The sequence below is a fragment of the Tyto alba genome, unplaced genomic scaffold (assembly GCF_018691265.1).
Source record: "Tyto alba isolate M040663 unplaced genomic scaffold, T.alba_DEE_v4.0 Super-Scaffold_48, whole genome shotgun sequence".
Classification (NCBI taxonomy): Eukaryota; Metazoa; Chordata; class Aves; order Strigiformes; family Tytonidae; genus Tyto; species Tyto alba.
In genome coordinates this window covers 11,929,957-11,957,212 of record NW_024881324.1, presented here as the reverse complement: position 1 = coordinate 11,957,212, position 27,256 = coordinate 11,929,957, and the positions used below count along the sequence as shown (strand labels likewise).

Genomic DNA, 27,256 nt, shown 5'->3' with positions numbered 1-27,256 from the left:
CATGTAAATATTGCAAGTATAAAGTAAAACACTTCCTTTGTGCACCAATGACAGAAAACCAACTTTTAAACTATTAATTTTTCTGTTTCTCCCAAACGGTAGAGACTATTGGATAACAAGAATTTGAACCTTACAAAGAAAGTCCCACTGAGGAGAACTACTGTGTCCAGACAGACCATAGTCCCACCTTGCAAAAAACCTGCAGAAGTCAGGAATCTTTTTTATCTGACAGATGTGTTCTGTTTTGAGATAGTATTAGAACACAGCAGGTTTGGTTTTTGATTTTTTTTAAGCATCTGGACAGAAAAAATAGGTTTTCCTGTAAATGTTGGCAAGTTGCTTTGAAGACAAATAAGCTTTTCCAAGTAACTCAAAACCTACAGCATATCATATAAAAAAAAGTGAAAGTTACTGAATAAAATAATTTAGCAACAAATAGCTTACAGGTAGTCCCCCACAATGAATAAGAGTGGGCTAACAGGAAGATACAGCCTATGAAGAAAAAAAGTGTTTACAAATGATCTTCAGATCTACACCTGTACCACTCTAAAAGAACAAATTTTCAGTGTTAGCATTCAGAAGCTTTTCAAAGAATCAGGAGCATACATCCTAGAAGATTTTAGAAATACCACTTTATTTTCCACTGAATATCCAACTTGCAACACTTGTATCATTGCTTAAGAGCCCTCAAATTGACAAAATATTAAAATCTACAGCTCCAGTGCACAGTTTATTTATTAGATATCTAAATCTTAATAAAAATTATGAGTGCAAATACAAAAATTAATCCAATATGCAGTTAAATGCATTTTGTTATAAAGATATTTGGGCTTTGAACACATATACATCAAATAACCTGTTAAGAGAAGCCATTTTCAGTCTGTGCTCAAAACAATCACAACTGTTCCACACCCAATTCCAAAGACAGGCAAGAACTAACTTTTTTTTTTTTTCAAATGAAAGTCTGCGCTTAGTTACAACAGTCATCAAGGGTACATAAGCTGAAAAATATTACAGAGATCACCTTCTATTAAAATAGGGGTTGTTCTAAAAGAGGCTTTCCTATTTTTCATGTGTGGGATACTTACTTCCGAGACATCTACGTTTTTTCCATCCACAACAGAGAATTAACAACATTCCAGTGTGCCCCAGCGTCGGGAAGTCCTCTTTTCAGTCCAGATACACCATGATGATTGATGAAGCTGTTGGGGCTACAGTAGCAGGCAGAGCAGCTTGGCAGGAATTCAGTGTTATTGAAAGAAATCTCAAAATACTTATTCCATCTCCTCTACTAACTTTAATCACACTATCAACATTGCTGCCAGGAACGGAGCCTTGACACCAAGCCATAAACTTACACAAGCAACCATTGTTGGCATATTACTGTTGCAATACAGGTAAAGGGTAAATTCTGTTTATTTTTACCGGTTTCCATTCTATATTGGACACCAGCTAAATTATGGAAACATATTTCCTGTATTAATGGTTAGCTTGCAGCAAATTTCATTAAGGTACTATATGTCTCTTTTTGCTTGGTTAATGAACTGATTAAGTTAACTTCTTCAGTTATACCGCTGTTAACTGCAAGTTTTAAATGAAAGAAAGCAATACAGGAGTTTCACATACCCCGTAAGAGGAACAGTTAGTAAGAAAGCAGATCAGTACTACAGGCATTTTACCACTAATCTGCTCATTTGTTATGCTGATAAAGAAACAAAAATCTTTCCTCAATTGCTTTATAAAGTTCTGACAAGCTTATCCTAAGTAAACCAAGAGCATGTCAAATATTTAAGGTAAATACTGTACTAGCTACAAGGCTAACATGAAGACCGATATGCTTCTCATGATTACTTTTGAGCTTGTTTTGGCTTTGCTTAGAACAGTAAAGCTTAAAAATAGAGGCCTGAGACATTTAGAGGAAGAAAAAAGAAAATGTTGTCCAAGCTCGCTTAGCCATTTTTATGTCAGCAAAAAACATTTAAATCTCAACTCTACCTCATAATACTGAACATACAACCCAAAAGCTGCAATTACAGTTGGATTTGAAACTGTTGAGATCTTTCATTGCTAAAGCTTCAAAGTGAAATATTTCATAAAATAAGCTGGTTTTCCTGAAATCTATGATCGGGATTTATGGTTTTCCCAGTGAATTCTCAGCTAACTATGGCTGGAACCTATTACACCTACTTTTTGGGAAAGGGCTGTGGCTGCACACTGGGACAGTTAATGTTACATTAGTCTCCGTTTTCCCACATGATACAATACTGTCTGCAGATGGGAGAGAGTTCCAGTTTGCAACTCCCTGAGCTGATATAGTCACACGACGTAATTTCCAGTTCCACCTTCCAATAAAGAAAGAAATACTGGCATTCCACCTGTCCCGAACAAAACAAGCACAGCTAGGCACTTAAGTCGAAAGTATGCAGCCCTCTTCTTCCCATACCAAACCTGCAGAGGAAATTCTCCTTTTTTCTTACGTTTTTCAGCTTTCCAAAAGAATCTAACTTTAAGTCAGAAGCAACTGAGTATTGGCACAAACCCAGTGTTATTAAAAAAGAAAGGTCTTAAAAAGCAACATATTTGGCCAGTTCCTTCTCCATCTCAGAATACTGCTCTTTCAGGCGCTCCATAGCTTTTCTGTGCTCTTCGTCCACCTCCGCTCGTTGATTTTGTTGTTCTTTCATAAATTCCTCCCAGTGGGCTATGTGCTTCTCTTCACGAGCCATCAGCTTGTCTGCCTGAAGCTGAGAGGAGGAAAAGGTGAAGTTTTAACAATCGTTTCCATATTAAAACACAGGGTTTAATGACAGCTACGTAATATTAGATTATCAGAGAAACTGGACTTTTACTTCAGTGGAGGAAAGTGAAGCTAGCAAGAAAATATATGAAAAGGTAAAACTAGAAAGAAAACATTTATTTTTATAAATTATAGTAAAACACACTGACTTTTAGAAAGCACAGTCAATCCAAAACAAATGGTAAAATGTCTATAACACTATTAACATGATAGCATTAGCATCAATAGCTTTTCTATGCTACAGTCTGGTAAAAAAATCATTAAAAAAATAAATGGAAAGACACTTAAAAGTTACTAGCTCACCTAATTTTGTTCTGTTAGTTTCAAAGATTGTTGCATTATTTGCTCCTCTGATTACTGACATTCAAAGTACCGTAGGAAGCAGCTGATATACATCTGTATTATCTCACAAAGATTTTCCTTTATGAAATTCTGATTTTGGGAACATACAGTATTAAGTGGTTTTAGCCCCTTATAGTTATGGGAAAAGAACCCACCTCAGTCAGCAAATGGACACTGCTTTTTTCCACTCCCTTTTTTGTTTTTTTTTCCTGCTCTCTCACCCCTCTCCTCCCCCCCTTCTTTTCTTGTGTTGACACAGAAAGAAGCTGCCTATTGACACAAGCAGACTTGGGGAGTCCACTGTTCTGTAAGTAACCAAAAGAGAAATTATTTAAATAAAATGCAGCCAATTTTTGCTTAAGTGGTCTTAAAGAACTGACAATCTGCACTTAGTATAGCAAGTACAGACAGGCCCATGCTGTTTATGATACAGACTAAAAATGCACTGGAAGCATTACCACGTCTGAGTTTTGAGGAAAACACTAGGCCCACTATATTTCATCCTTGCGAGTGCTAGACAAAATTTTCAAGAGTTATGTATGTCTATTATTTAGGTACATATGCATTATCAGAGATTAAAGGATCTACTTCAACACTCAAGATAACGTTTGAGATTTTATGTCAAATATACATACAGAATGTTTGTATGTTTCACAACAAACTACGATGGTTAATAAAACTTCTATAAATTACCTGTGGGCAAATCCTGTAAGATATTGATCCTCTTTTTTGTACATTTGCTATTTTCCCCTTGAACATCTCTTATGTTGAAACAAAAGTATTCTCCACATTCTTGAATACATTTTTAAAACTAGAAACAAACCACGTTCCTGTTTAACCACAATGCTTAGGTTCAGGATAGTCATCAGATACTAGTCTTGATGAAAAGCCTTTATTACAAAAAGGAAAGAGTGAAATATAATATAACAACATAGATACTCAATGTTTTCAAACTGGCAGTTAGAGTTTCTGCTTTAGCCAGCTAGCTCTCACTGTGATTAATGTCTTCCTTTATAAACAAGTTATTTTCCCCCTCATACTTTCATAATGCTTGGCTTCTGGTAAGTCCGATTCCTCTCACACTCTTATCTTGAATAAAAAAAAAAAAAACACCTAACAAAACCCAAATAAAAAAAAAAAAGATATCTAGCTATCTAGAAAGAGAGATCATACACACATCCAACACGCATGTCTAAATGAGACAATACCGTATGCAAGCAATCCACAGAAGTGTAACAGTCCCGTCTCCTTATATTATAGATGCTGAAGTCACAATAAATCTAAGCAGTTGTTCTTACATTTGCTCCATCTTCCAGCAAAAGAGAGGATTCGTCCTTTTCTTTTTTCCTTTTCAATTTATTAGGAATGACTACTTTCTATGTACAGTACTTCTCTGTAAGAATAAATACTATCATACAGCTTTAAAAGAAATCTGGCATTTTTGTCAACTAAAGGCAATGGGAACCCATTTGTGTATTCTTCAACACTGTCTGTGTTGTTCTTCAAGATCAAGTGGGTTAAATACACCATTTTTGCCATGAAGCATTTTATATACATTGTAACAACATTATGCCAAGATCCATTTTGTCTGCAACAGATGCAATATCAGCTACTAACAAAATACACCAGTGTATACTAGTAGTTTGACTAGTACTCTGCTTCATATTCAACAGGTTTTGAAACCCTCGGTGAGTCACACACTTGAGAGGATGATACAGCACCCACCCAAACCACACTTCAGCTACACCAACCCCTGCTCCTCACAAGACGGACAGTTTGTAAAGAACACGAAACTCACATCTCTGCTTTCTATTGTCATTTTCCACTATACCACTTCCATGCAAGGATATAAAATTATTTACCTGGTAAAATAACCTAAGACGTTTCTAGAACATAAGATAGTGAAGTTTAGCTTATTAAAAATCTGTGATTTAACTCTTCTCCCCAAAAAACCTCTTGCCTTCCCCTGCTCAAACAGTCTTTAGCTTGCTCTGGCACAAGAGAAGCGACATTGTGAAATAAAAGGGTATTAGCAGCTGGGCTATGTACATTACCTAATCTATGCCTAAATAAAAATTTAAACAATGGAGTACTGAGAAGTAATTGCTGTAAGCATTTATTCTTTAATTAAATAAATGCAAGCAACGTTCTACTGAAATATTAACTCATTTTTAGAGCAAGATTTATGCTGGAAATAAAGTAACTTCATATAATTGCAATTTACAGCTTTAACAAAGTAAAAAGTTGCAGATATGAATAAACACTTTAGAAAACAGAAAAAATACAATTAAGACATGCTAGAGCAAGCAAGTAAGAATGACAAGAAATACGAAGTGAAAGACACCAAGGACTTGGGTACTGTTTTCACTCTCCCACCCTGGTAAGGACTTGGAAGACCCCACTGTAGCAGTTCAGTGCACCCCTTGGGCACTGCAGCTCTCCTTCGCAGAAAACGAACTGAAACCCAACTGTTCTCAGCAGCACCTCCAGATCATTAGCACTTACAGCTGCTGAGCAGACATGTTCGTGTGTGCGAGAGTCATAATCTTGAAATCAATATTCCTATTCCTACCAGACGAACAGCTGCATGAGCAGCAAAGATAACAAAGTGTGATTCTTAATGGATGCGTGCCTCAAGATACAGATCTTTCAACCAAAGCATATGTTGCACTGTAAACTTGCTCCACGTCCAACTGCAAGACCCAGGCTGCAACAGACACCATATCCCTGGGTCCTTGGGTATAAAAGGCTTCCATCCCTCACCCAAGCCCTCTCTGCTGTCCCCTAACAGCTGCTACATGGTACAGCCTTTCGCTTAGCAGAACATCACTAACAGTCCCTTGAGGACCCAGGCTCCCACGCAGGACATCGACACCGAGTGCTCCGGCCACAAAAAGATTCAGTTTCTCAGCACAGAAAGAGGATGTTCACACTGCAGCTCTGCAAGTATCCTTCAGGTTCGCCCTGCATTGTGCTTTCTTACCAGGCTGCTCTCCACTCCTACCACATCCTCTTCATACCCAGTGCTATTAACTTCACTGCTTTATCCAACTGACCAGAACACACAGGAGGAGAAACTAATGAAACCAAGACACTATGCAAAAAATATTGTGCTTGAACCGTAGTTGTAGCTGTAGCACAGCTAGAAAGCATAGAGGTCCATATAGGTAGATGAATAGTCTTTCTTTTTAAATATGCCCTTAAGCAGTCATGAAAAAAATCTTTAAAATACAGTTTTTCAACGTGTATAACCAAGATATCTATGTCAAAAGTCACTCTCAAAAAGCAAACAGTTTCCAAAAGTCAGCATAATTACGTATATTACTGATCTGTAGAGATAATACTGAGTGAATTTTATGCTATCAATTAATAATTTCTGAATTTATAATTTGCAAAAATTTTGTTTTCCAGAAAACAATGCACATAGAATTTGATAGTGTGCCTGGCAAATTAATTTCCAGGGTGATTTTATAGAGGTGAAGAAAAGAACATCCTCGTTTTCAGATAACAGAACTTCAGGTTACTTTCTACCAATTTGTTATTTAGAAAGCTTTCCAATGTTGTATTACATTTCTTACTCCTCAAAGTCTGACTACTTAAAGCCAAAGAAATAACCTCAATCTAAATATTAATACAAATTGGTGCTGTTACCTTGAGCGTCAGGATCCCTGGTTTCGAAGCATTAATTCATTGCACATTTAAACTCATGCCGAGTAGAAATGAGCATGTGATCACCATTTGAGAGGAGCAATCTTTGAAATACACACCTTCTCTTGCGAAGTATGAACTGAGCATTGAAACGTTACAGCTCTAGGTAACTCCTACAGCTTGCTGACACATGTATGACAACATAAGAATGATCAGTATCACCTCAGTGATGCTGATACACACAAAACTCCAATAATTCTTTTATAGGTTAAAAATAAGGTATCGTGACTACAATAACTGTTAGTAATTCACACTCCAGTTTTTGCATGTTCTCATGAATTCTGTATCCAGGAAATGTTTAACAGCATTCTGAGCAACCTCAAACATGTTATCATGTGTCAGTGGTTTAGGTTTAAAAAACACCCCAAATTCACTCCTAACAGAATACATTTATTCTCATGAATTATCGGTCCCCCAAAATTGTAATCTGTACATACAAGGTAAAAAAGTTGGCCAGATGCAAAGTAGTCCATGTTTTGATAGAGATTTATGATAAAATACTTTTTTACTTAAAAACTACTAAATCACATATCCCAACTCACAAGACAGTGTTGGTACTACAGAGCTACAGAATATTCTGGGATCCATCTCTACAGTTTCCCTAACCTGACATATTCCCTGGGCAAGTGAAAAAGAGAGAACTGAAAACTTCCAAATTATGGCACTTACCTCAATGGTGGAGACCTATTTCCAGTTTCTTATATATTGAATAATTAAGTTGGAGATAACGAATGCCAGTAACCATCTTGAATATTAAAACAGTTTATTATTCTTACATGCTTTTTTAGTCAGTTGTTTCAAAGGAATGTAGAACTGATAAACACCCTTTATCTGCTTGGTAATTGTGTAGTCTGAAGAGAGTAACACTGTCATTTCTGTATATACGAATGTATATTTATAAACCCGAAATTCATCAAGTCAGTGACTCATGCCAAATACCTTAACTTCCAAGTCAAACAATAATGCAAAGACCTTCAGTAGCTGGGCCCCCATAGGTGACATGTAACATATTAAGAGACTAAGAACTTGAAATTGCCTTTGCATATTGATGGCCAGTTAGAAGGCACTTTGGTCTTATCACAAAAATATAATGTGCATTCTGAATAAATACATATTCATATTTCAGGAAGGTAGAATTATTTTTTTTCTGAAGTCCAGAAAGCACTTTCAGTAGTAATAAATAACTTCTGATCTGTTAAAATTAATGTTTTTTCACTGTCATAAAGAAGGAAATAATGTCTGCATCTTTGAAAATGCAGGTACAGCTGCATGAGAAAGTAGTCTCTTTTTCTCATTTAAAAAAAAAAAAAATAACCCAGATATGGATGAATAGTAATTCATTGTGTTATTTTCACAAGTTTAAACTTGTAACTTTGGAAGACCAACCCAACTATGTAAAAGCTAAATTGAAATAAATTCTGGCCTACAACACTTAAAATGAAATAAAGATTTACAGAACTCCCAAATCACTGAAAACTTCTAATTACAAATTTGAGCTTGCTGGTAATGATTGAAAAAAAAAACAGAAACAGATAAGGTTGCTTTTTAGGTTTCATTCTTTTGTTTCCAGAACTGCCAACTGGAGAAACTGTAACATGTAAACTAACAAAAAAATCACAAAGAACAGCCCATACAAACATGAAAACCAGTATACTTTCATAGAAGGATTGTTTAACTGTCAGCAACAGTACATTATGCTTTAGGCTTTTACTATCTGTGTTGCTATCTGCACTTACAATCATCTACTGCACAGAAAAAAAAACCAAAACCAAAAAACTTGTAAAGATCTACAAGGTAGTACAAGTAGTATTTATTTCTCCATTGATATTAATTTGGCAAAATCTGGATATATTTTTTTGTTTGTTTAATCAGAGAATCATCTCCTCATCCCCAAACACTCTTAGAACTCCAGCTCTATCCTATAAAGTTTCCAGCTCCAGCCCACACTGATACTGCTTTTTTCCACCTTTGCTGGTTATCCATTCTTTCAGCAATGCCTCCTCTCCAAACAGTATGTCAGCTGTTCTGCTAGAAGTTCCTTCTGTCACCCAACAGAACGTAAGCCACAGCAAGCTGTTAAACTTCACTTTTCACATGTAACCTGAACACTTGGCCTCAACTTCTGTCTTTCAATATAACTTCATAAATTCAAGGATTTGGGAAACTCAAACTAAGCTCAGAATCTGTTCTCTATAACAATGCCTACTAGTTTTATGAGTACTTTTTTTTTGTAAGATATTTAGACCACTAAATTTGGAAGATTTTCAGCTTTCATGTTCATATAAAAAGTTGAAAATAATTTTGAGCTAAAGTTTCATAATTTGGTTTAGATATAAACCAAAGCTTGTCTAAATTACAAACATAGTTGCTGCCTTATTAATTCTTGTTCTGGGAATTCTTTTTGGTATGTCAGTAAATTTACATATTTTGGCAGTGACATCTTTCATATTCCTTTTATATCAACACCTAAGTTCAGACATTAGTTATTTGGAAAAAATCTAATCTGATTATGAAACCATTTTTTCACTCAATAGTGCATACTGCTTGAACTTGAAAGAAACCTTCTTATATACTGTACTGACTCACATGAGTTGGCTGTATTTACTTCTATCCTTGTTTTACTGTCATTTGCTATACAAAAAATTAACATTTGTAAAAACATCACATTTTTCCTTGTGTTATTTTTGCTGAAATTAAAAAACACTAATCAAAACCAAAACCACATCAAAAAAACCCCAAAACAAAACAAAACAAAAACCCCACCATTTGAGAGAGACACAGTTTTTGACAAATGTTGCCATACTACTTCATGCTACAAGCAGTCAAGAGGCAAGACCATAGCAGAAAGTGTTAGCTAGCTTCCAGTATAAGCCTGTACCCTTCTACATAAAAATATTTAAAATAAAAAGAAACAAATAAGAATACAGTACACAAAAACAGGTTTACAAAATTTCTTGAATTCTCCTCTAGTTTCTCCCACAAGCTTAAAGTAATCCACAGCTTGAACAACTCACTAAACATTACTGATCTGGATGGGGAGACTACCCAACAAGACGGGCGATTCCATGAATGCTTCTTGCTGTGACACTACTGTGATCACAAATTACTTTACACCCCAAGTGAGAATGGGATAGGGACAACAGCATTTTCCTTTTGTTAACTGGCTGATACCAGTAGCTAAAAGGAACTGAGAAAAAAGATAATTAGTAAAGCAAATAATCTTAAAAGTTCATCCTATTCAGCAGAAAATGAATTAATTCCACCACGCGCTGCTAACACTGATCACCTGACATTAGAACCTACCCCATTATCTTTCCACATGACTTCAGAAAGAAAAGTATTTCTCCTCAAGTGGCTGCACTACAATAACAAGTTTTACCTATAATTTTAAAAAAGTTACCTACCTGTTGCTATTCACGTTTAGAAAGTTTAAAACCCAAAAGTCTTACTATACAAGCTTAAAAGAAATGTTGCAAATCCTGAACAGCTATTAGTATTCCTCCACTGTACATGAGAGTGGAAACATACAGCTAATATTCTTAAAAAGAATAGTTACCATTCCTACTGAGCATTGATTTTATAAGTTATAAATGTTTTTATTAAAGTTTTACTTCAAACAAACAGTAGCAGAACTGTAAGAATTTCCTACTTAACCTCTCTCCCAATATCTACACTAGTGTTAAGACACAAGCAAACCCTGTCAGGGTTCAGCAGTGTGCTGTTCACACAGTACCAGTATTCAACTGTAACTGGACTGCCCATCTTCATCGATTACACAAAGGAAAGAAAAACATGACTATCAGCTTACATAAATCAACGTACAACCTGTTTTGCATGATGGTCACAGAAAGGTCTTCAGTTTTTCTGAACTAAATGATTATAAATAACATTTTGCAAGTAAAAAGATAACACAGGAACACAATCATGAAGGAGTAACGGGAAAACATGAAACTAATTTCTTGTATAATTTTCCAAATTTTAGATTCAGAACACATGTATTTCAAATGAGCGAAGTGTAGCCAACTGAAAAGATTCCAATGATTCGCATGTTCCTATAATATAGCCCTTCATTAAATAACCCATCCACAAGTGAAAAACACACTTCCTTTCAACAAGAAATATATATAATATGGGCAATGTTCTCAGCTAACTAGGAAAGATTTACATTTCCATTCTGGTAGGTTAGTAGGTGTATTTGTTCCACAGAAAATAATTTTTTTTTATATTTAAGCTTTCCCTGTATGTGACAAATATTATAGTCTGAGCTAGGAGGGAAAAGAAAGCAAAGGAAATAAAAAAAAAATTGTTTCCATACATCAGGAGATTGTAGGAAGAGCTAGTGATCCATTAACTTTGCAGTTGAGAACATATATGCCGCTGCAATATGTGTTTTGTAAGTGCAGAAATCACCCCAAAAGAAGTTTTACTACAAGTCTATAAAGTATAGAAAAAATATGCTTTTAAGTTTTGCTATACTGAAGGCAGATAAACTTACTGTTGAAGCACAAGACTCTTACTCAGATCACATTATAAAAAAATCTATCCATCCTTTACCTTTCTCTCTTCATGCTCCCTCTCTTGGAGTCTATGGATCATACTGTTGGCAGCTTGCACTGAAATAACAAATTGCAGTGGATCAATCTGCTGTTCTAAATCAAAGAAACTCGCCTGAAAGGGATTTAAAAGACAAGAGACTGTTGCAAGTCAAAGATTATATTCCATTGTGTCACTTTGCATGAAACAGATTTGTCAGTACTTGCAGAAAATGCTTTACAATGGTAACTGTATGTAGAGAGATCACTGACTCCAACCCGTGTGCTCTAGAAGCTGAGAAGAGCAGGCAGCTAGGTCCTCTTCAGCCCATACTCCTTAGTGCTGCTGATGAGCTAGAGTGCACTACTCAACACCACAGAAATCAAAAAACCTCTCAAATCAGTAAGTAGAAACAGGTGACCAAGCTCTATGTTTTAGTTAGCTTTTTTTTTTCCCCTTAGTTTTTCCCCATCAAATGTAAAAAGTGATTTAGTATAAACAATCTACATTGAGAACATCTTTATGCTGGAGCCAGCCTCTTCTCTCGTGAGACTAAGCCTAGGAAAACTTCTCAATGGAAACAGAAACTGTATTCCTACAGTTTTTTTTTCCTAACTTATTTAACACTTAATTAATGCAGAATTAAATAAACTAATTTCCCCAAAGCAGTCATTCCTCCCACTAACACATCCTAGTATTGAGAAATACCTTATTTATCATCACCTTAAAGCTAGTGACTTCTCACACCAGGAGGAGGGCTCCTGTCCTGCTGAGGACTTCCAGCGACAGAGCAGCTTCACTGCCCCCATAGCCGATGAGGAGCTGGGACCACCGTGAACTGGAGCATCTGGTGGCTGAGCCTGAGCCACTCAGGACCATTAGAAGACAGTGGCAAGCGACCCTTGTAGCAGACCCCCCACGGCAGGGGATGGAGGTGTCCCAACCTGCTGATGTGTTGTGTCACACAGGGAGGTTTGCCGCTTGCCAGGAGCTCGCACCCGGGATGCTGCAGAGCAGCTACTGAGGCTCCGACTATTACTCCTGCTTCTCTTCCATGCAGACACCAGAGGTACTGGCAGGGGGGACCTGAGAAGTATCAGGAATGACTACAGGGATCTGGGGACAGAGATTGAAGCCATGGGGGTCTGGGGAATGTGCTTCTCAAGGTGACGGGGATTCGATGGATTTTTGGGGTTAACAGATGGTTGCACAGTTGGTGTTGGCAGCAGGGTTTTGGTTTTTACATCTGTGAGACCCATTCTGAGCATCAACAGCTGCTTGGAAGAGATGGGATCCACATGACGAAACAGGGCCAAAAGTACCTCTTCCAAAAGGCTGGCCAACCTGTAGGGACAGCCTCAAACTAGAATGACAGGTGAGGGAGTGTCCCCTCAAAAAAAAAAAACAAAAAAAAAACCAAACAAAAAAAACCCCCCAAAAATATATATATAAAGAAGTTGGGGATAGGGTAGGGAAACCAAGGGTCTGGGATGATGGTGACAGAGAGGACATAGCACCCTTTTCCAGGATCATCTCCTCCAAGTTCCAGAAAGGTCCACCTCAGCAAGCAGGAAATCAAGCAAAGGCGGCAGGAGGCCTGCATGGATGAGCAAGGAGCTCCTAACTGAATTCAGATTTAAAAAAGAAGGGTATAGGAGGTAGAAGCAGGGGCAGGTAACCCAGGAAGAGTACAGAGTTGCTGTCTGATGGTGCACAGACAGGATTAGGAAAGTCAAAGTTGATCCAGAGTTGAATCTGATGAGGGGTAAAAAGGGCAACAAGAAAGGATTCTGCAAGTACATAAACACCAAAAGGGAAAATGCAGGCCCCCTGCTGAATGGGGCAGTGGAGCTGGTGACCATGAACATGAAAAAGGCCAAGGTACTCAAAGCTGTCTTTGCCTTAGTCTTTACTATAAAGACCAGCCTTCAGGAATCCCAGGCCCTTGAGACCAGAGGGAAAGTCTGGAGCAAAGACGACTTACCCTCTGTGGAAGAGGACCAGGTTAGGGAGCACTTAAACTGGAAATACAGAGTCCACAGGGCCTTCCAGGTTGTGTCCACAGGAGCTGTGGGAGCTGGCTGATGTCACTGCAAGACCACCCTCTCTCTTTGAAAGGTCACTGTGACTGGGAGAGGTTCCTCAAGAGTGGACTCCTATCTTCAAGGGCAAGAAGGAAGATCTGGAGAACTACTGACCAGGGAGCCCCACCTCAACCTCAGGAAAGATGATGGAAAAAAATTTCCTCCTGGAAGCATTTCCAAACACATGAAAAACAAGAAGGTGATTGGGCACAGTCAGCATGGATTTAGGAACAGAAAATAATCCTTAACTGATCTGACAGCCTTCTATAATGCAGCAACTAGTTTGGTGGATGGGGGGAAAGCAGGTGATGTTCACCTCAGCTTCAGGAAGGCTTTTGACACTGTCTCCCATAACATTTTCAGAGAGAAGCTAACAAAGTACAGGTTAGATAAGTGGACAGTGAGGTAGACTGAAAACTGGCTGACCAGCCAAGCCTAGAGTGTGTGATTAGCAGCACAAAGTCAAGTTGGAGGCAAGTCACTAGTGGTTTACCCCAGGGGTCAGCACTACACCCATTACTGTTTAACATCTTCATCAGTGACCCAGATGCAGGACCACAGTGCACCCTCAGCAAGTTTGCAGAAGATACAAAACCAGGAAGAGTGGCTGAAAGAATATATGGTTGTGCTGCTTTTCAGAGGGACCTTGAGCAACTGGAGAACTGGGTTGAGAGGAATCTTATGAAGTTCAACACAGGGAAATGGCAGGTCCTGCATCTGGGGAGGAATAATCCCAGGCAGCAATACGCACTGGGGATCAACCATGCACCTGTGGTAGTTTGTCCACTTCTAGGCTCCCCAGTAAACGAAAGAGATGGACTTACTGGAGGAAGTCCAGGACGTGGCCACAAAGACCATTAAGGAATTGGAGCATCTTTCATATGAGAAGAGGCTGAGAGCGCTGGGACTGCTCAGCCTGGAGAAAAGAAGGCCCAGAGAGGATCTCAAAGTGAATAAATACCTGATTGAAGGGGATGATGATGAGGGAGCCAGACTATTCTCTGTAGCGCTCACTGCCAGGACAAGAGGCAGTGAGCACAAACTGAAACATGAGGTTCCGTCTGAATATGAGAAAACACCTTTTACCTCTGAGGGTGGTCAAACACTGGCACAGATTGCCTAGAAAGGTTGTGGAGTCTCCACCTGTAGAGGAAACCCAACTGGACACAGCCCTGGCAAACAGGCTCTAGCTGCCCCTGCTTGAGCAGCATGGTTGGACAAAATGACCTCGAGAGGTCTCTTCCCATCTTGACCATTCTGTGATTTTACTACTAATGATGTATTGCACAGCTGAGTATTAGTCAGGGAGCAATATCAAAGGTCCACTCCATTTAGAAAGTGTTAGAACACGTGCCTTATTTGCATGACTAAATTTTAAGTTTCAACTATTCTCCTGCAATCGTTTTGTGTGTATAGCATCATCTATCATTTGTTACTCCGCATATGTCAGATGTCATAGAAGTTATATGAAATGAAATGCTTATATAACATACTACACATAAAATATAACAAAACCCACACTGGCATGTTTCAACTGCATAAATCCAGCAGCTAAAGCTATGTAGCCACACTCCCTTGAAATATCTTTTTGAGAAGCTATCCTGTTGAATGAGTAAGAAAAAAGAGGACACTGAAAAATTCAAACAACAAATTTTAAACTTTCTTTTAAAATCCGAGCAATAAAGAAGTATTAGATGGTTTTAACAATGAAACTAGGATTACCATACAACAATTATTGCTACTACCCTATTTGTGACTAAAGATAATAATAATAGAACATTTCATAGCTATACAGCAGCAAGTTTTGTTTTAAATCATGGGAAGCAGTATTACACTCTCCTGTGGGAAAATTAAGAAACTTGAAGGCCACACCACAGTGTGCTTGCAACAAACCAGAAAACTGAAATTTTGTCCATGGCTTTAGCCAACATGGAACACTATTCTGTTTCTAAGTGCGTGGCAAAAGATTGATCTGAAATAGCTTCTCCTTAAATCAGCAAAAAGCTTTAACGTAACCTTAACAAGAACTGTGTTGGCTGGACCAATAAATATTTAAAAATGTCCCTGTTGCTTCCCTTTTAAAATTTCACAGAAATTACAATGAAGCACATAAATGGTAGAAAATTTATCCAAGGATGGTAATTTTTCTACAAATCACATTTTGAATCCAAACTATTTAAATTATTCCTCAAAATGATGCAACAAGGGAAATAAGAAGTAACATGCTTACATCTCTTGACTGCTTCATTCAAATTGCTGTGCATTGCCTGCTCACACTTAGGAAGAACATGTTCATTCGTTTCAAAGATTGTGTTCTTTAGGTTTTCAAGTACTCGTAGTTCTCGGAGGCCACGTTTTTCCTGTCAGGAGAATTGAAAGAAAATGAGTGGCTTACAAGCAATTCCGCTTTCCAAAATAAGATGGTTTCCCAGTTGATAAACTAATAGCTTTATCTCAAAGACTTTATTTATTAAAGAGTTATTCTACTTATTTAGCACAATTGATAAAATTAGTTTCGTGGAAAAACAGAACAAAACAAAAGAGTAATGCTCCATTCTTCACGTTACAGTACGGGAATACTTTGAATGACATTCCTGGCCCTTGTGAAAAAAGTCAGTATTGCTAATTAAAACACTGTGGGGAAAAATGTGTTGTTTTGTTAGATTATTTACAGCATATCAAAAACAACAGAGAGAAACAGAGCTTGAAAGCACTGCTTTTTTATAACTCAATTGTTAGAGAAATAACATAGCAGTGACCCTGCTTGCTTGATGTCTGACCTTCCAGATTTAGCATGGTACAAGATTAAAACAATGCAAGCAAGATTGTTTAGTGAAGTAAAGCAATGAAGTCAAGACTAAAAAATAACATAACACAGCTGACTAAAGAAGCAGCCCTTCTTCTGGCTCACTGCTGATCACAATTAATTACAAGAATAAGTTCTTACTTTATTGTTTATATTAAAAAAATACATATAAGTTTTTCTGACTTCCACTCTGAATTTCACCTGTACTTTCCTTCAGACTAGGGAAAGGATTCCGGGTTCTGAAATCTGCTCCAGACTGCTTCCTGCCTCCTTCCTACTTTTGTCCCTCTTCAGAGTTACGAGTAGAGTTGCACACAAGCATTCCTGTACTGAAAGTTGTGACTCATAAAGCAATTCTAAATAATCAAGAAATGTTGCACCCCATGATGTGGGCAATTGGATCACCATTCGTGTTTTAAAACTTCAGAAACAGTCACAGACAAGTAAAGCCATTTAATTAAACAGGCTCCAGACTTCCTGAATGTAAATCTACATTCTTTACACCCCAGATGCTAAACATTGAAACAAAAAAAAATATAATCATTGACTGATTTGGGCTGGAAGAGACCTTAAAGATCATCTAGTTCCAAACCCCCTACCATGGGCAGGGACACCTTCTACTAGACCAGGTTGCTCAGCCCCATCCAACCTGACCTTCCTTTCCTCCACATCTTACCTACTTATCATCCAATTTATGCACCTTTGTCCCCTACTTCCCTCTAAAGAAATAAACGTATCAGCAAACAAAAATATTGACTTTAACCCTGATCCCAGCATAAGCAAGCTTTAGTCTTATAACATTCTTTTCAAAAATGTAGGAAAACAGCTTCCATATGCCCTACTACAACCAAAAATTATCTGATATCTCAAAGTTAGTAACAAGTGTAATTTTGGGAAGAAATTTTAAGCTGCAAAAATGTAAGTAATCCTCTGCTTTGCTATTTTCTCCTTAAAAGTATAAACCAGAAATTAAGTTTCAAGAAAAGATCTAAGGATGTATGAAATTTGTCTATGAAATAGAATAATACTTCGGATACAATGAGAGAAATATATGAATTATAATGATAAAGATATGAGTTCTAATTTTGTAACTGAGTTTAAAATTTTCCTTCCTATGAAAAGCCAAGTAAAACTATTTACTGTATCCTATAACTTATTTGGGGTGGCAAAGAAGATAAATAATTCCTTACGACTCTCAAACCTGTATGCTACAGATCTAGTAAGAGTTTAGTTCATGTACGCATTTCGCTAAACCGGTATAGAGACAAATTACATCTGCTTGAAATATTAGCTACAATTGGGGTGGGGGAAGACATTTTAATGTCATTTTTTAACAAATCAGCTCTGCATACTGAAAGTCTGAGGTATAACTGTATTTTCAGGACTAATTTTAAGATGTAAATCTCCATGTTCTGTAAGAATGAAAATCTACTTGGAAATAGCTTTTTGTTGACACACAATTCTACTTATTAAACTTTTGCTGCCATCTTGTGGAAACCATATTACACTTCCCAAGCAAAGTTGTATATAAACACTAATACACCTTCAGTACTTTAGCCTTATTTGCACCAAATCAGATAACATGCATTAAATTTTTAATGATTTTCTTACTTTGCATTAAGTGTTGCTCTTCCAGTAATATTACTTTATTTCATGGAACAAAAATTAAAGCAAAATTAAATCACAACTGTGCCACCTGAATCCACCTGAGGCACAAAGCAGTTTCTTAATCAGATGTAAACCTATACCAGCCAACAATATTTTCCTTGAACCAACCAGACTTCTCTAAGATGTTATCCATCAATATTCCTGGCAGTCTTTTGCAGGAAAAATATTTATGCCCTGATGAAAACTATTTAAATAAAAAGACCTAAATTACTGCCTTGTTTACTGAAGATACAGGCTATAGGTATGTATATACTACAAGTATGTCAAGTATTTCTGAAGAAAATTACATACATATTATAACCTCTAAAAAGATGCTAAAACTGTCTAAAGTCTCAGACTCTGAAGATTACAGCACCCAGTAAGATAACAAATACTTACTTCAAATTCTTTTATAAAGTAACGTATTTCTCCCTGAATTACTGGTCGGTGATCCAGTAGTCTTGAATAGATTTCCCCAACATCTAGAAGGTTAACAAAAGTCAGATTTTTAGTTTGGCTCTCACACTCCATACTAGGCTACAGAAAGTAGCACACCATACTTCAATGCAAGAAAGAGTACTGCTCACCACACACGTACAAAATCAACAGAGCACCAGAATATTTGTTGGCTGTCCTATCTATTCAGCAAACCACCAACTTAGATAAAATGCAGTGACTCAGTGTTCCAGGTGCCACAGACACCTTTCTCTGAAGGGCCTTTGCCTCCCAGCACCCTCTGTTTCAATCGCCCTCCTCCCCAGTATAGCTTCCATATCAGACTGTTAATGGTGGTAAAAGAGGAGAATTAAACGCTGCAGGTCGGCAGAGATTCACAGTTTACGATGTGGGAGTTTTCTGCAGCAAGAGACAAAGGGAAAGCTCATTACAAGGGAAAACCGTCAGCATTTTCTTGTATTCCACGTCAAAGACTTAAAACTTCGTCTTTAAGAAAGCGTAATTACAACATAAATATGTATGAAAACAGACTTAGCTGTCATACAGAAAAAAAAAAAAAAAAAGCCCGTTAAATTTTAAAGCACTATGATAGCATAGCAAATAAAGACTATTTCAAGAAATACACAGTGTAGTTCCAGCAAGCACCGGCACTGCCATCTAAAGGCAGGATCCTACTTTTCCCCCGGCCCCAGCTCTCTGAGCTGCCTTTGCGGCGCTCCCTCTCTCCGCGTGTGTTTGTTCCACACCCCCGAATCCCACCCCCTTAAAATAAAAAAAAAAATAAAAATAAAAAAAAATAAAAAAAAAAAAAAAGCGCAGAACGATTACTTGACATTTGGGGAATGACACGGCTGCCGTTAAGTAAAGCGCCGGCCGCACCACTTCCACGCTCGAACGCTCCCGTGTACAAACCCACCCGGACAAAACGCGGGTGCTTCGGGAAAGACGACAGAGCTTCCCGCAGGAAAACCGCCCGCCAGTGGCGAGGCCTCGGTGACGGCCCCGGCTCCCCGAGGTGCTGCCACACAGCTCTCCGTGCGGGGGGAAGCCCCCCGGCCGTCCTCCTCCCAACCCCTCCCTCGGGAAGCGGCGGCGGGGCGGGCAGCGCTGAGGGGACGGGGCACCGCCACCGCCCGCCGCCCCCCGCCCAGCAGCGGGCTCGGCCACCGCCGGGACCCGGCGCCGGCTGGGTCCCTGCTCCCGCTCCTCACCCTTGATGATGGGCTGAATCGGGGACCCGGCGGCCAACGCTTCCCGCCTCCTGTCGCTGGGCAGCGCGGCCGCCCCGCTCATGGCGCCCGGCTCCGGCCCGCGGGGCAGCCCGGCCCTTCCCCTCCCGCCCGACCAACTTCCGCCTCAGCGCCGCGGCTGCGCTGAGGGGAAGGGAGGGTTTTTGCGGGGAAGGGGGGGATTTTTGAGGGGAAAGACAGGTTTTTTTTCAGGGGAGGAAAGTGCTGCCGCCTCGGGGGGCCCTGCCCGGCCTGTGCGTGAGGGAGGTCTCCCGCAGAACCCGCTCTGGGCTCGGCGCCTCGCGTTTCTGAGAACAAACCAACCCAACAACCAAAACACAAGCACACACAAAAAAAAAAAAACACCAAACCACCCAAAACACCCCAACCCGGTGCTTGTTTGTTCGGCGGTTTCTGTTTTAGGAGAAGAGACACGCATTCACATAAACCGGTTTGCCTCTGGGTGTAGCGAAAGCGAGTAACAACTGTTGGGACGTGCGGGCTACAGAAAGAGCAGCAGCCTGTTTTACAACTGTTCAAAACCCCAAAATGATGTAAAATCCCTGTACATTTGTTTAACAGCCATTTGAGAGTCTTAGGATATTTTCAATATACCTAACCCCTCCCCCCCCCCCCCCCCCTTATAAATTACAGTATATTAACTTTCTTCCAGCACTTTTTTCATGCTACCTATATAGATTCAATAACTTTTAGAACAGTTTGATCTTATTCAGGTCGTTGCATCCACAGTTTGGGGTGATTGGTTTTTCTGTTTGGTTGGTTTGTTTTGTCTTGCCTTGTTTTGTTTTGTTTTTTAAACATATATCTTATTTGCAATACAAACCACACTGCTCAGTGTCTTTCTACAGTCAATAAAAGCAGAACTGGACCTCAAATTCTGCTACCTGCTGCAACCTTCAGTGTCTTGACCTGACATACCAGAAAGCAGCCAGTTTACCTGAAACAATTCCATAGGAGTATTGTATGTTTATCTGTTAGAAATCAGTTCTGCCCATGTTTTACTCCAAATAGCTTTTATAAGTTGGAACAATTGCCTGGCTGAGAAGAAAAAAAAAAAAAAAAAAAACCAAAACCCAAAACCCCACAACATTTTTGTTGTTGTGTGAAGCTATTACAACAGATACAAAAAATGATCCTATTATTAAATTCTGTGTCCAATCATCAAAGATCCGAAATTGCTCACGGAAACAACTATATTTTTTTTGACAATATATACAATCTTCTAAATTCAGACTTAAAAATAAGTGAATTGGTTTTGTTGAAACAATTTCCCCCCAAATCAGTCAAAATATGGTTAGAATCTGTTTAAATGAAAAAATGAATCTTACATTGGAAAGTGTTCAATATGTCAACTAACATCATTATTAAATTCCGCATAAATATATAATCTAAAAGTTTTTCATTCCTTCACTATTTCATGGTCTGTGTATATTACATTAAATAGGCAATTAGCTGAGATAAGAATTGTTATTGAAAAATACTGTTCCTTTTCATGTAACTTTTTTTCCCCAAAAAGTGACCACCTCTTGCAACCTATAGATTGGTATTTTTATTTTTCCACTTGGATCCAAAGCACGTAAGCAGTTGACAATCACCAGTAAATCACACTAGTGTTCATATATTAATAATATCTGTAGAATATTCCAGCTGGCTTGATGATCACTAATAATTAGGGGTAGATTTGTTCGAATGTTAATTTTATCCCTTTCCAGTCTAGCTGCCATCCTTTCGTAGTCTCTCTCTCAGATAAGTTATTTCCCAATCAAACCCCTATGCTCCAGCTATCTTTTTATTTGCTAAGGAGGAGATTCTGTAGTTAAGGTGGTTAATAACTACGATGAAAGAGTTTTTACATCATGAGGAATGTCAGGTTCAGAATTACGGGACCGCAACAAGGGGGAATCCTGTGATAGGTAAGTGCATCGGTTTCCAGGACTACTGTCCTGAAACCATTTTGCCTCTTTGTCTGAACTCTTTTTGTAAAGAATATGCTTTATTTGCTGCATTTATGCCTGTTTTCTTTTCTTCTCCCCTGCTTACTCTCGCTGCCCCATCAAGATTATTCTCAAAACATATTTTAAAAAATTAAAGGGGGGGGCTTAAAGAGGTGACTGATATAAAAAGGCAATACTTGTGGAGCCCCTAACCTGTCAGTTTGTAGGAAGTAGGCATCAAGTCACAAAAATACGGAAATAGCCATGGCCTGGAGCATAAAAATCAACATATGTAGTCATCATGTATTTTTTCGGAAGAGAGGCTAAACAACTTCAGTCACTTTTGCCGTGCAACGGAACCCACTTTCTCTTTTAGGGATCACCCTGCCACTTCCCATTAGGGTTAGCAGCGCTCCAAATTGCAAAATCATCAGATGAGCGTGCCGAGTCCTGTCATTTCCCCCACAGGCTGTCTGGCGATGAGAACCCACTAAAGGATCGTTTTGTCCAAGTGGCGGGGCCCGAGCCAAACGCCGGCAACAGGCGGGGAAGCCCGAACCTGTTGAGGCAGATGTCTGCCAGGATGGGGGGGAATCGGAGCGACGGCCCTTGAGCAGGCGAGGCTGAGGAGGGACACACACACACACACACGATGTGCTTCACGCCAGCAGAACGAGTCCATGGGCTGCACCCGTGATGGCTGGAAGTTTGCGGGCGGCGATGCCGACGCTGGCCGCGGCAGGCCCGGGGCTGCGCTGTTTGGAGCGGTGCCTTGTCAGATTAGCTGCCCGGCTGCTGTGTTTGATGCTCAACCTGGATGGACAGGCCTGCCAGGCAGAAACTGCTCAGGCAGATGATGCTAGGGAGGACAAAAATTATCCACCGCGAGACTAAGAAGACAGATGACACCCAGCAGGAACGGCAAGCCAAAGCTACAGAATCCACAATGCAGCTGGCTAGCCCGGGGCTACCTGCCTCTTTGAAGTGGAATAGACATCACCGATGAGCTGTCAAATTAGATCACCAGCCTGGAAATGCTGAAAGAGATTTAGTTCTTCCAACAGAGAAGGGAAAGTTTAATAGATGAAAATCTTCCTAAAGGGGCCAAGGTAGCATGGGAGGGGAAAGGGGAATCCTTCAGATGCAGCAAGAATGAAAAATTACTCACCTCCCGCCTGCCCGCAGAGCGAGGGCTGGGGTGCGCGGCGTTCTGCGGCAGCCGCAGCGGCTGCAGTCACGACCAGCACGGAAAATAAAGGCCACGCCTGCAGGAACGTGCACAGAGCAGCAACAAGTAACCCTTGCCACAAAATCAATTCCCACCCCCCCAACCTGTGATATCTTTATGTATCGCTCTGGAGCTGGGCTCTGAAGTACCGTAAATCTCATGTTCGAGACGTGCGGCCGTGGGATACAAAGACCATCCTGAACCTGAAAGCACGGCGCGGCAGAGGTGCACGATGGCATCTCCCCTCGCACGTCTTTTGCAATAAAATTCAAGCACAAAAAGTGTGCAGAATACAATTACATTTTGATAAATCCAGAAAAAAAAAATTAAGATCACCAAGTGAGTTAAGCATGTGCTCAGGTGTATGGTGAACATGAAACCTGGCGTTTCCACTAGAGACAGCAGCAGCACGATCCAATTATAGATGCAAAGAAGAAACACCGCTCTTAGGGGAAAAATATTAAATGTATTAATCCATTAAGCAGCTGCATCATTGCAATTACACTTTGAAGTTAAAGACCGTGAAACACACCAAAGATTAGAAGAAGTGATAAGATTGAAAACCGAAAGGAAAAAAAAAAATCAAATAGGCCTACAGATCCCCCTTCCTAGCAAAAAAATTAAAAAAGAGGTATAAAAAAATAACATACTAGGTTCTGTATACACATACAGTTATAAAATCAATTTATGGCCATACCAAGGCAAATTTACTTGGAGAAAAATCACGATAGTGTCTATTCCCAACTTCAGCGTTCATGTAACAAACAAACCCTTCATCACTTGCAGAGATGCAAACAGAAGATGCTAGCAGATCAGAAAGAGTATGAACCAGACCTCTGACTAGAAGAGCTTACTGGATTTCTTGATAATGATTTTATAGTTGTACCTATTTCTTTATTTTCATCTCTCTCAGATAATGTCTTTTTAAGTACTTTGTCCTCATATCTTCCAAACCCACAGCACTGAGGAGTGGAGTTTTTATCATCTATTGCTTTTTAACCAAAAGAATAAAGATGACAAAGTTTTACAGCTCTCTTCATCTCTAATGTTATTTGGGTGTATTTTATTTCATGGACAAAACCATGTTAACACTTCTAAGTCACATTTTCATGTAAAATAGTTAATATAAATGAGTGTCTTATTTGAACTGCAAAGTACTCATGTCCATCGTAAACCTTAGAGTCTCAGCTCCCCGCTAATAACCCAGGATCCACACCCACACTGAAGATTCTAGATTACTCTTCCATCAACTAGAATTATCATTGAAATAAATGTGTGTGTGTGTGAGAGAAAGAGAAATTGGCAGAATTATGTTATCAAGATACTCCAATGAGCTATAACACCTATTGGGAAGTTTAAGATGTACCTTACATAATTCACCATTTCTAGGCCTCTGTTCTTCCAAAGATTCAGATAATATTAAGAAATTCCTGGGAGAAGGGCTACTACAGCTTAAAAATATTTTGAAGAGGGTGGGGTAGGCTACAGAGAGGGATTACAGCATAAAAAAAAAAGATTAAAAGGATGTGAAAATACCATTTCTTACAGGCAAACAGCTAAGACGCTAGCTAAGAGACTTCACTGTGCAAATGTTACACATTCTACCCAAAGAAACTGTGGCAATTCAATAGGTGAAACCTCTTTGAAAGCAAGTACTTACTGTGGGCGGGCAGTGAAGAAAGGTAACAAAACTTGTTTGATCAGACCGTTTCAGTTGCTAACCAGAAGTGGTATCTCCTAACTTGGTTTCTGTGTGGAAAAGTGGGATGCCAACCTGTTAAGTAAATCACTGATGACACAAAAGGAACTTGACAAAAAGCGTGTTATACCTTTAAGCTATCACAGAAAAATTATTTACATGTTTGCTGCTGAAAAGCCTGTACCTTGGTTCCAGCTGAATGGTCAGGTTTTCTTAGTACCCAGGTCTAAACTAGACCTAGTTTTTTTCTTCGTTCAGTGTAACACATCATCTCAGATTTCTTATTCCTACTCACTCTTCTCTAATCCCATATTAAACCTTGATTTTTATAGAAATCACTGTTGCCCAGTTGTAAGTCTCAGTGCAAGAACTGCCCCTAGAGTCTTCTGAAGCCAAACTGAACTCTCACTTGAAAATTAAGTTACATGTACAAAGATGACTAAAAATCATCAGTGCATTTCTAACATATCCGATGCAATATTTGAACACCTGCTTCAACCTGGCTTGTCTGCAAGCAGTGGTCATCTCGGCATTAAGGGGAGAAAAAAAAACCTCGAAGTGGTAAGATTTCACTGAACACTTACAATTATCGTATTTATTTCACTGTAGAATTCTTCAGTTGCTGAAAGGTTGTCACGCAGCACTATCTCACCATATGGCAACAACCTCAAGTCCTAGAGGCACATACTTAAAAGACCATAACATGTCAGGCCCCTTGAATAAATTAGATCGAACAATTATGCAAAATAATAATACTGCAATGATGAGATACGTTAACAAATGAGAGTGTCACTGTTCATGAAATGCTGTGAAAATAAATTTTACAGATCACTGTGGTCATCATCATCACCAAACTGCGAACCAACAAAAGTAAAGCAACATCACAGTATTTACTTGTGCCCTTCAGCAACTGAAATTTTAAGAAAGGAGAAGGGGGTTGCAAGGGAGGAAAGTCACTTTTACTAATGTTCAGTGAAAGTATAATAGAATATTACAGAAACAGAAAGACAAGCAGTAGTAGCTTTAAAAACAGCAGAACATTTACCCATGCACACTCTTTATACAGATCATCAATGTTAACTTGAGAGCTCACGTACACTATACCTCATCTGTAAATAATATGAAGCACCATCATAAAAAGTGGTGCCTCAAACAATCTCAGGTAGACCAAGCTACATTTTTATGATTTTTCAGAATTTTTTTTTTACAGATGCAGTTGTCCTTGATGATCAAAAGGCATTAGACAGAAAGGGGGAGAGAGGAAGAAATCAATACCATCTGGTTTTCCCAGTAATCTCTCTAAAGGCAAAGTCGCCGTTCGTCCTTCTTTGCTTTTAACCCTCTACCCCCTTAAGCTTCTCTGTGCAGGGGAGAGCAAACTGAAACATGCAAGTTAGCATATGAGAACGCCCAAATGCATTTTAGATAGTATAGAGTTAAGTTTTGCTAATCCACTTCTAAACATTTCATCGTTCTATTAGCTGAACTTTTTTTTTAAAACATTTCAGCAGCAAGTAACAGTTCCGTTCTACACCAGAGAAAATAAAACTGGCACAAGAGGCTAGGGGATACTGCAGCAGTAGCATGTAGCCACCTTGAAAAATCCCAACACTTGGAAACAGTGGCTGTTTGGGACTGAAAAAAAAAAAAAAAGGGGACTCTTTACAGTATCATCCCTACAAAACTTGTCTGAAAAGATAATAGTATTGTTTTCAGCAATAGTTTTAGCTCTGGTGCTATTTCAGTATTCTTAGCAGTAACATAAGCTGCTAGGTCCATGGATGAAGGCCTGCACGTACACTTTACAAAACTTAAGTCATTCTCATGTGCAACAGTATATATATAAAAACAAATAATCTGTAAGGTGAAGGTGAAACTCTCCTAAACCCTGACCAATTGCACTGATGATTTCCACTTATGTTTCCCTTCAGAAGCAAAAAATGGTTCATTAGAGTAGAATTTAGTTTAAGTGTAGGTATTTTTCTAAGTCTTATCATCACTTGCTCCCAGCCATAAGTGGGGGAGAAAAGCAAACTCACTTCTGTACATACTACTAGGTAACAGATGTTTGAATAAATTGGGAATTAAGAGTGCAGTTACTGACAGTAAAAACCTGAAGCCCTGAGGTAGTCAAATATTAAAAGTTTGGAGTATTAACTTTCTAATGTACATTTACACTGACACCCACTCCCCAATTCTTGAACAGTTCCCAGTATTTCAGCGAGATCTTCATAATTAAGTACACAGGGCCTGCACCTAAATAGCAAGGAACAAGAGTAACTAACAGGAGAAATGGCAGAAATTGAGAATTAAAACTCCAGGGAAACGATGAGAACTTTTTCAAACTAAACAAGAATATCTTCATTTTTAACAATACAAGACATTCCTAAAAGTAACACTATGGTCCTGTAAGCCCTCTAAAGAAGTTACGCATATACTGAAAACACCTATTAGAGAGCCTGGAATTGTCCAAGCTAAGCTTACCAATGCAATTTTCTTCTGACCTTTTATGTGCTAGGATATATTTTAATTACTTCATCTCCTTGCTGTTTTTAAGGCCTTGTAACATTCAAAATGCTCAAAGAAGTAGCCAGGGTATCATATCTATTTTACTAGGGAGAAAGCTCCTACAGTAGCACCCAAGACAAGACAAAAGAATGGACTACTATAATTGTTTCCTGAACACTATTGTAGAAACATAGAACTTTAATCAATTAAAATACCAAAATACGTTTGTATTTCTTTCAGTGTTTTAAAATAAATGTTAACTGA

General features: G+C 38.9%; 1 protein-coding gene across 1 annotated transcript; it reads right to left on the bottom strand.

Moving 5' to 3' along the window:
* Positions 1 to 612: 612 nt before the first annotated feature.
* On the bottom strand, positions 613 to 19,729 carry BLOC1S5 (biogenesis of lysosomal organelles complex 1 subunit 5). Its single transcript, XM_042806877.1, has 5 exons — positions 19,585 to 19,729; positions 18,317 to 18,399; positions 15,695 to 15,824; positions 11,402 to 11,460; positions 613 to 2,744 (listed from the first exon to the last, which is right to left on the bottom strand). The coding sequence occupies exons 1-5, from the start codon at positions 19,664 to 19,666 to the stop codon at positions 2,565 to 2,567; spliced, it is 534 nt and encodes a 177-aa protein (XP_042662811.1). The 5' UTR covers positions 19,667 to 19,729; the 3' UTR covers positions 613 to 2,564.
* Between the last annotated feature and the right edge of the window lie 7,527 nt (positions 19,730 to 27,256).

Bases quoted from the DNA above. Each gene is read 5' to 3' on its own strand.
- BLOC1S5 (XM_042806877.1), bottom strand. From the start codon at position 19,666: ATGAGCGGGGCGGCCGCGCTGCCCAGCGACAGGAGGCGGGAAGCGTTG. The intron at 18,400-19,584 runs GTGAGGAGCGGG...TTAACCTTCTAG, and splicing joins GATTCAGCCCATCATCAAGG to ATGTTGGGGAAATCTATTCA. The intron at 2,745-11,401 runs GTAAAGGATGGA...TCCTCCTCTCAG, and splicing joins GGGAGCATGAAGAGAGAAAG to CTTCAGGCAGACAAGCTGAT.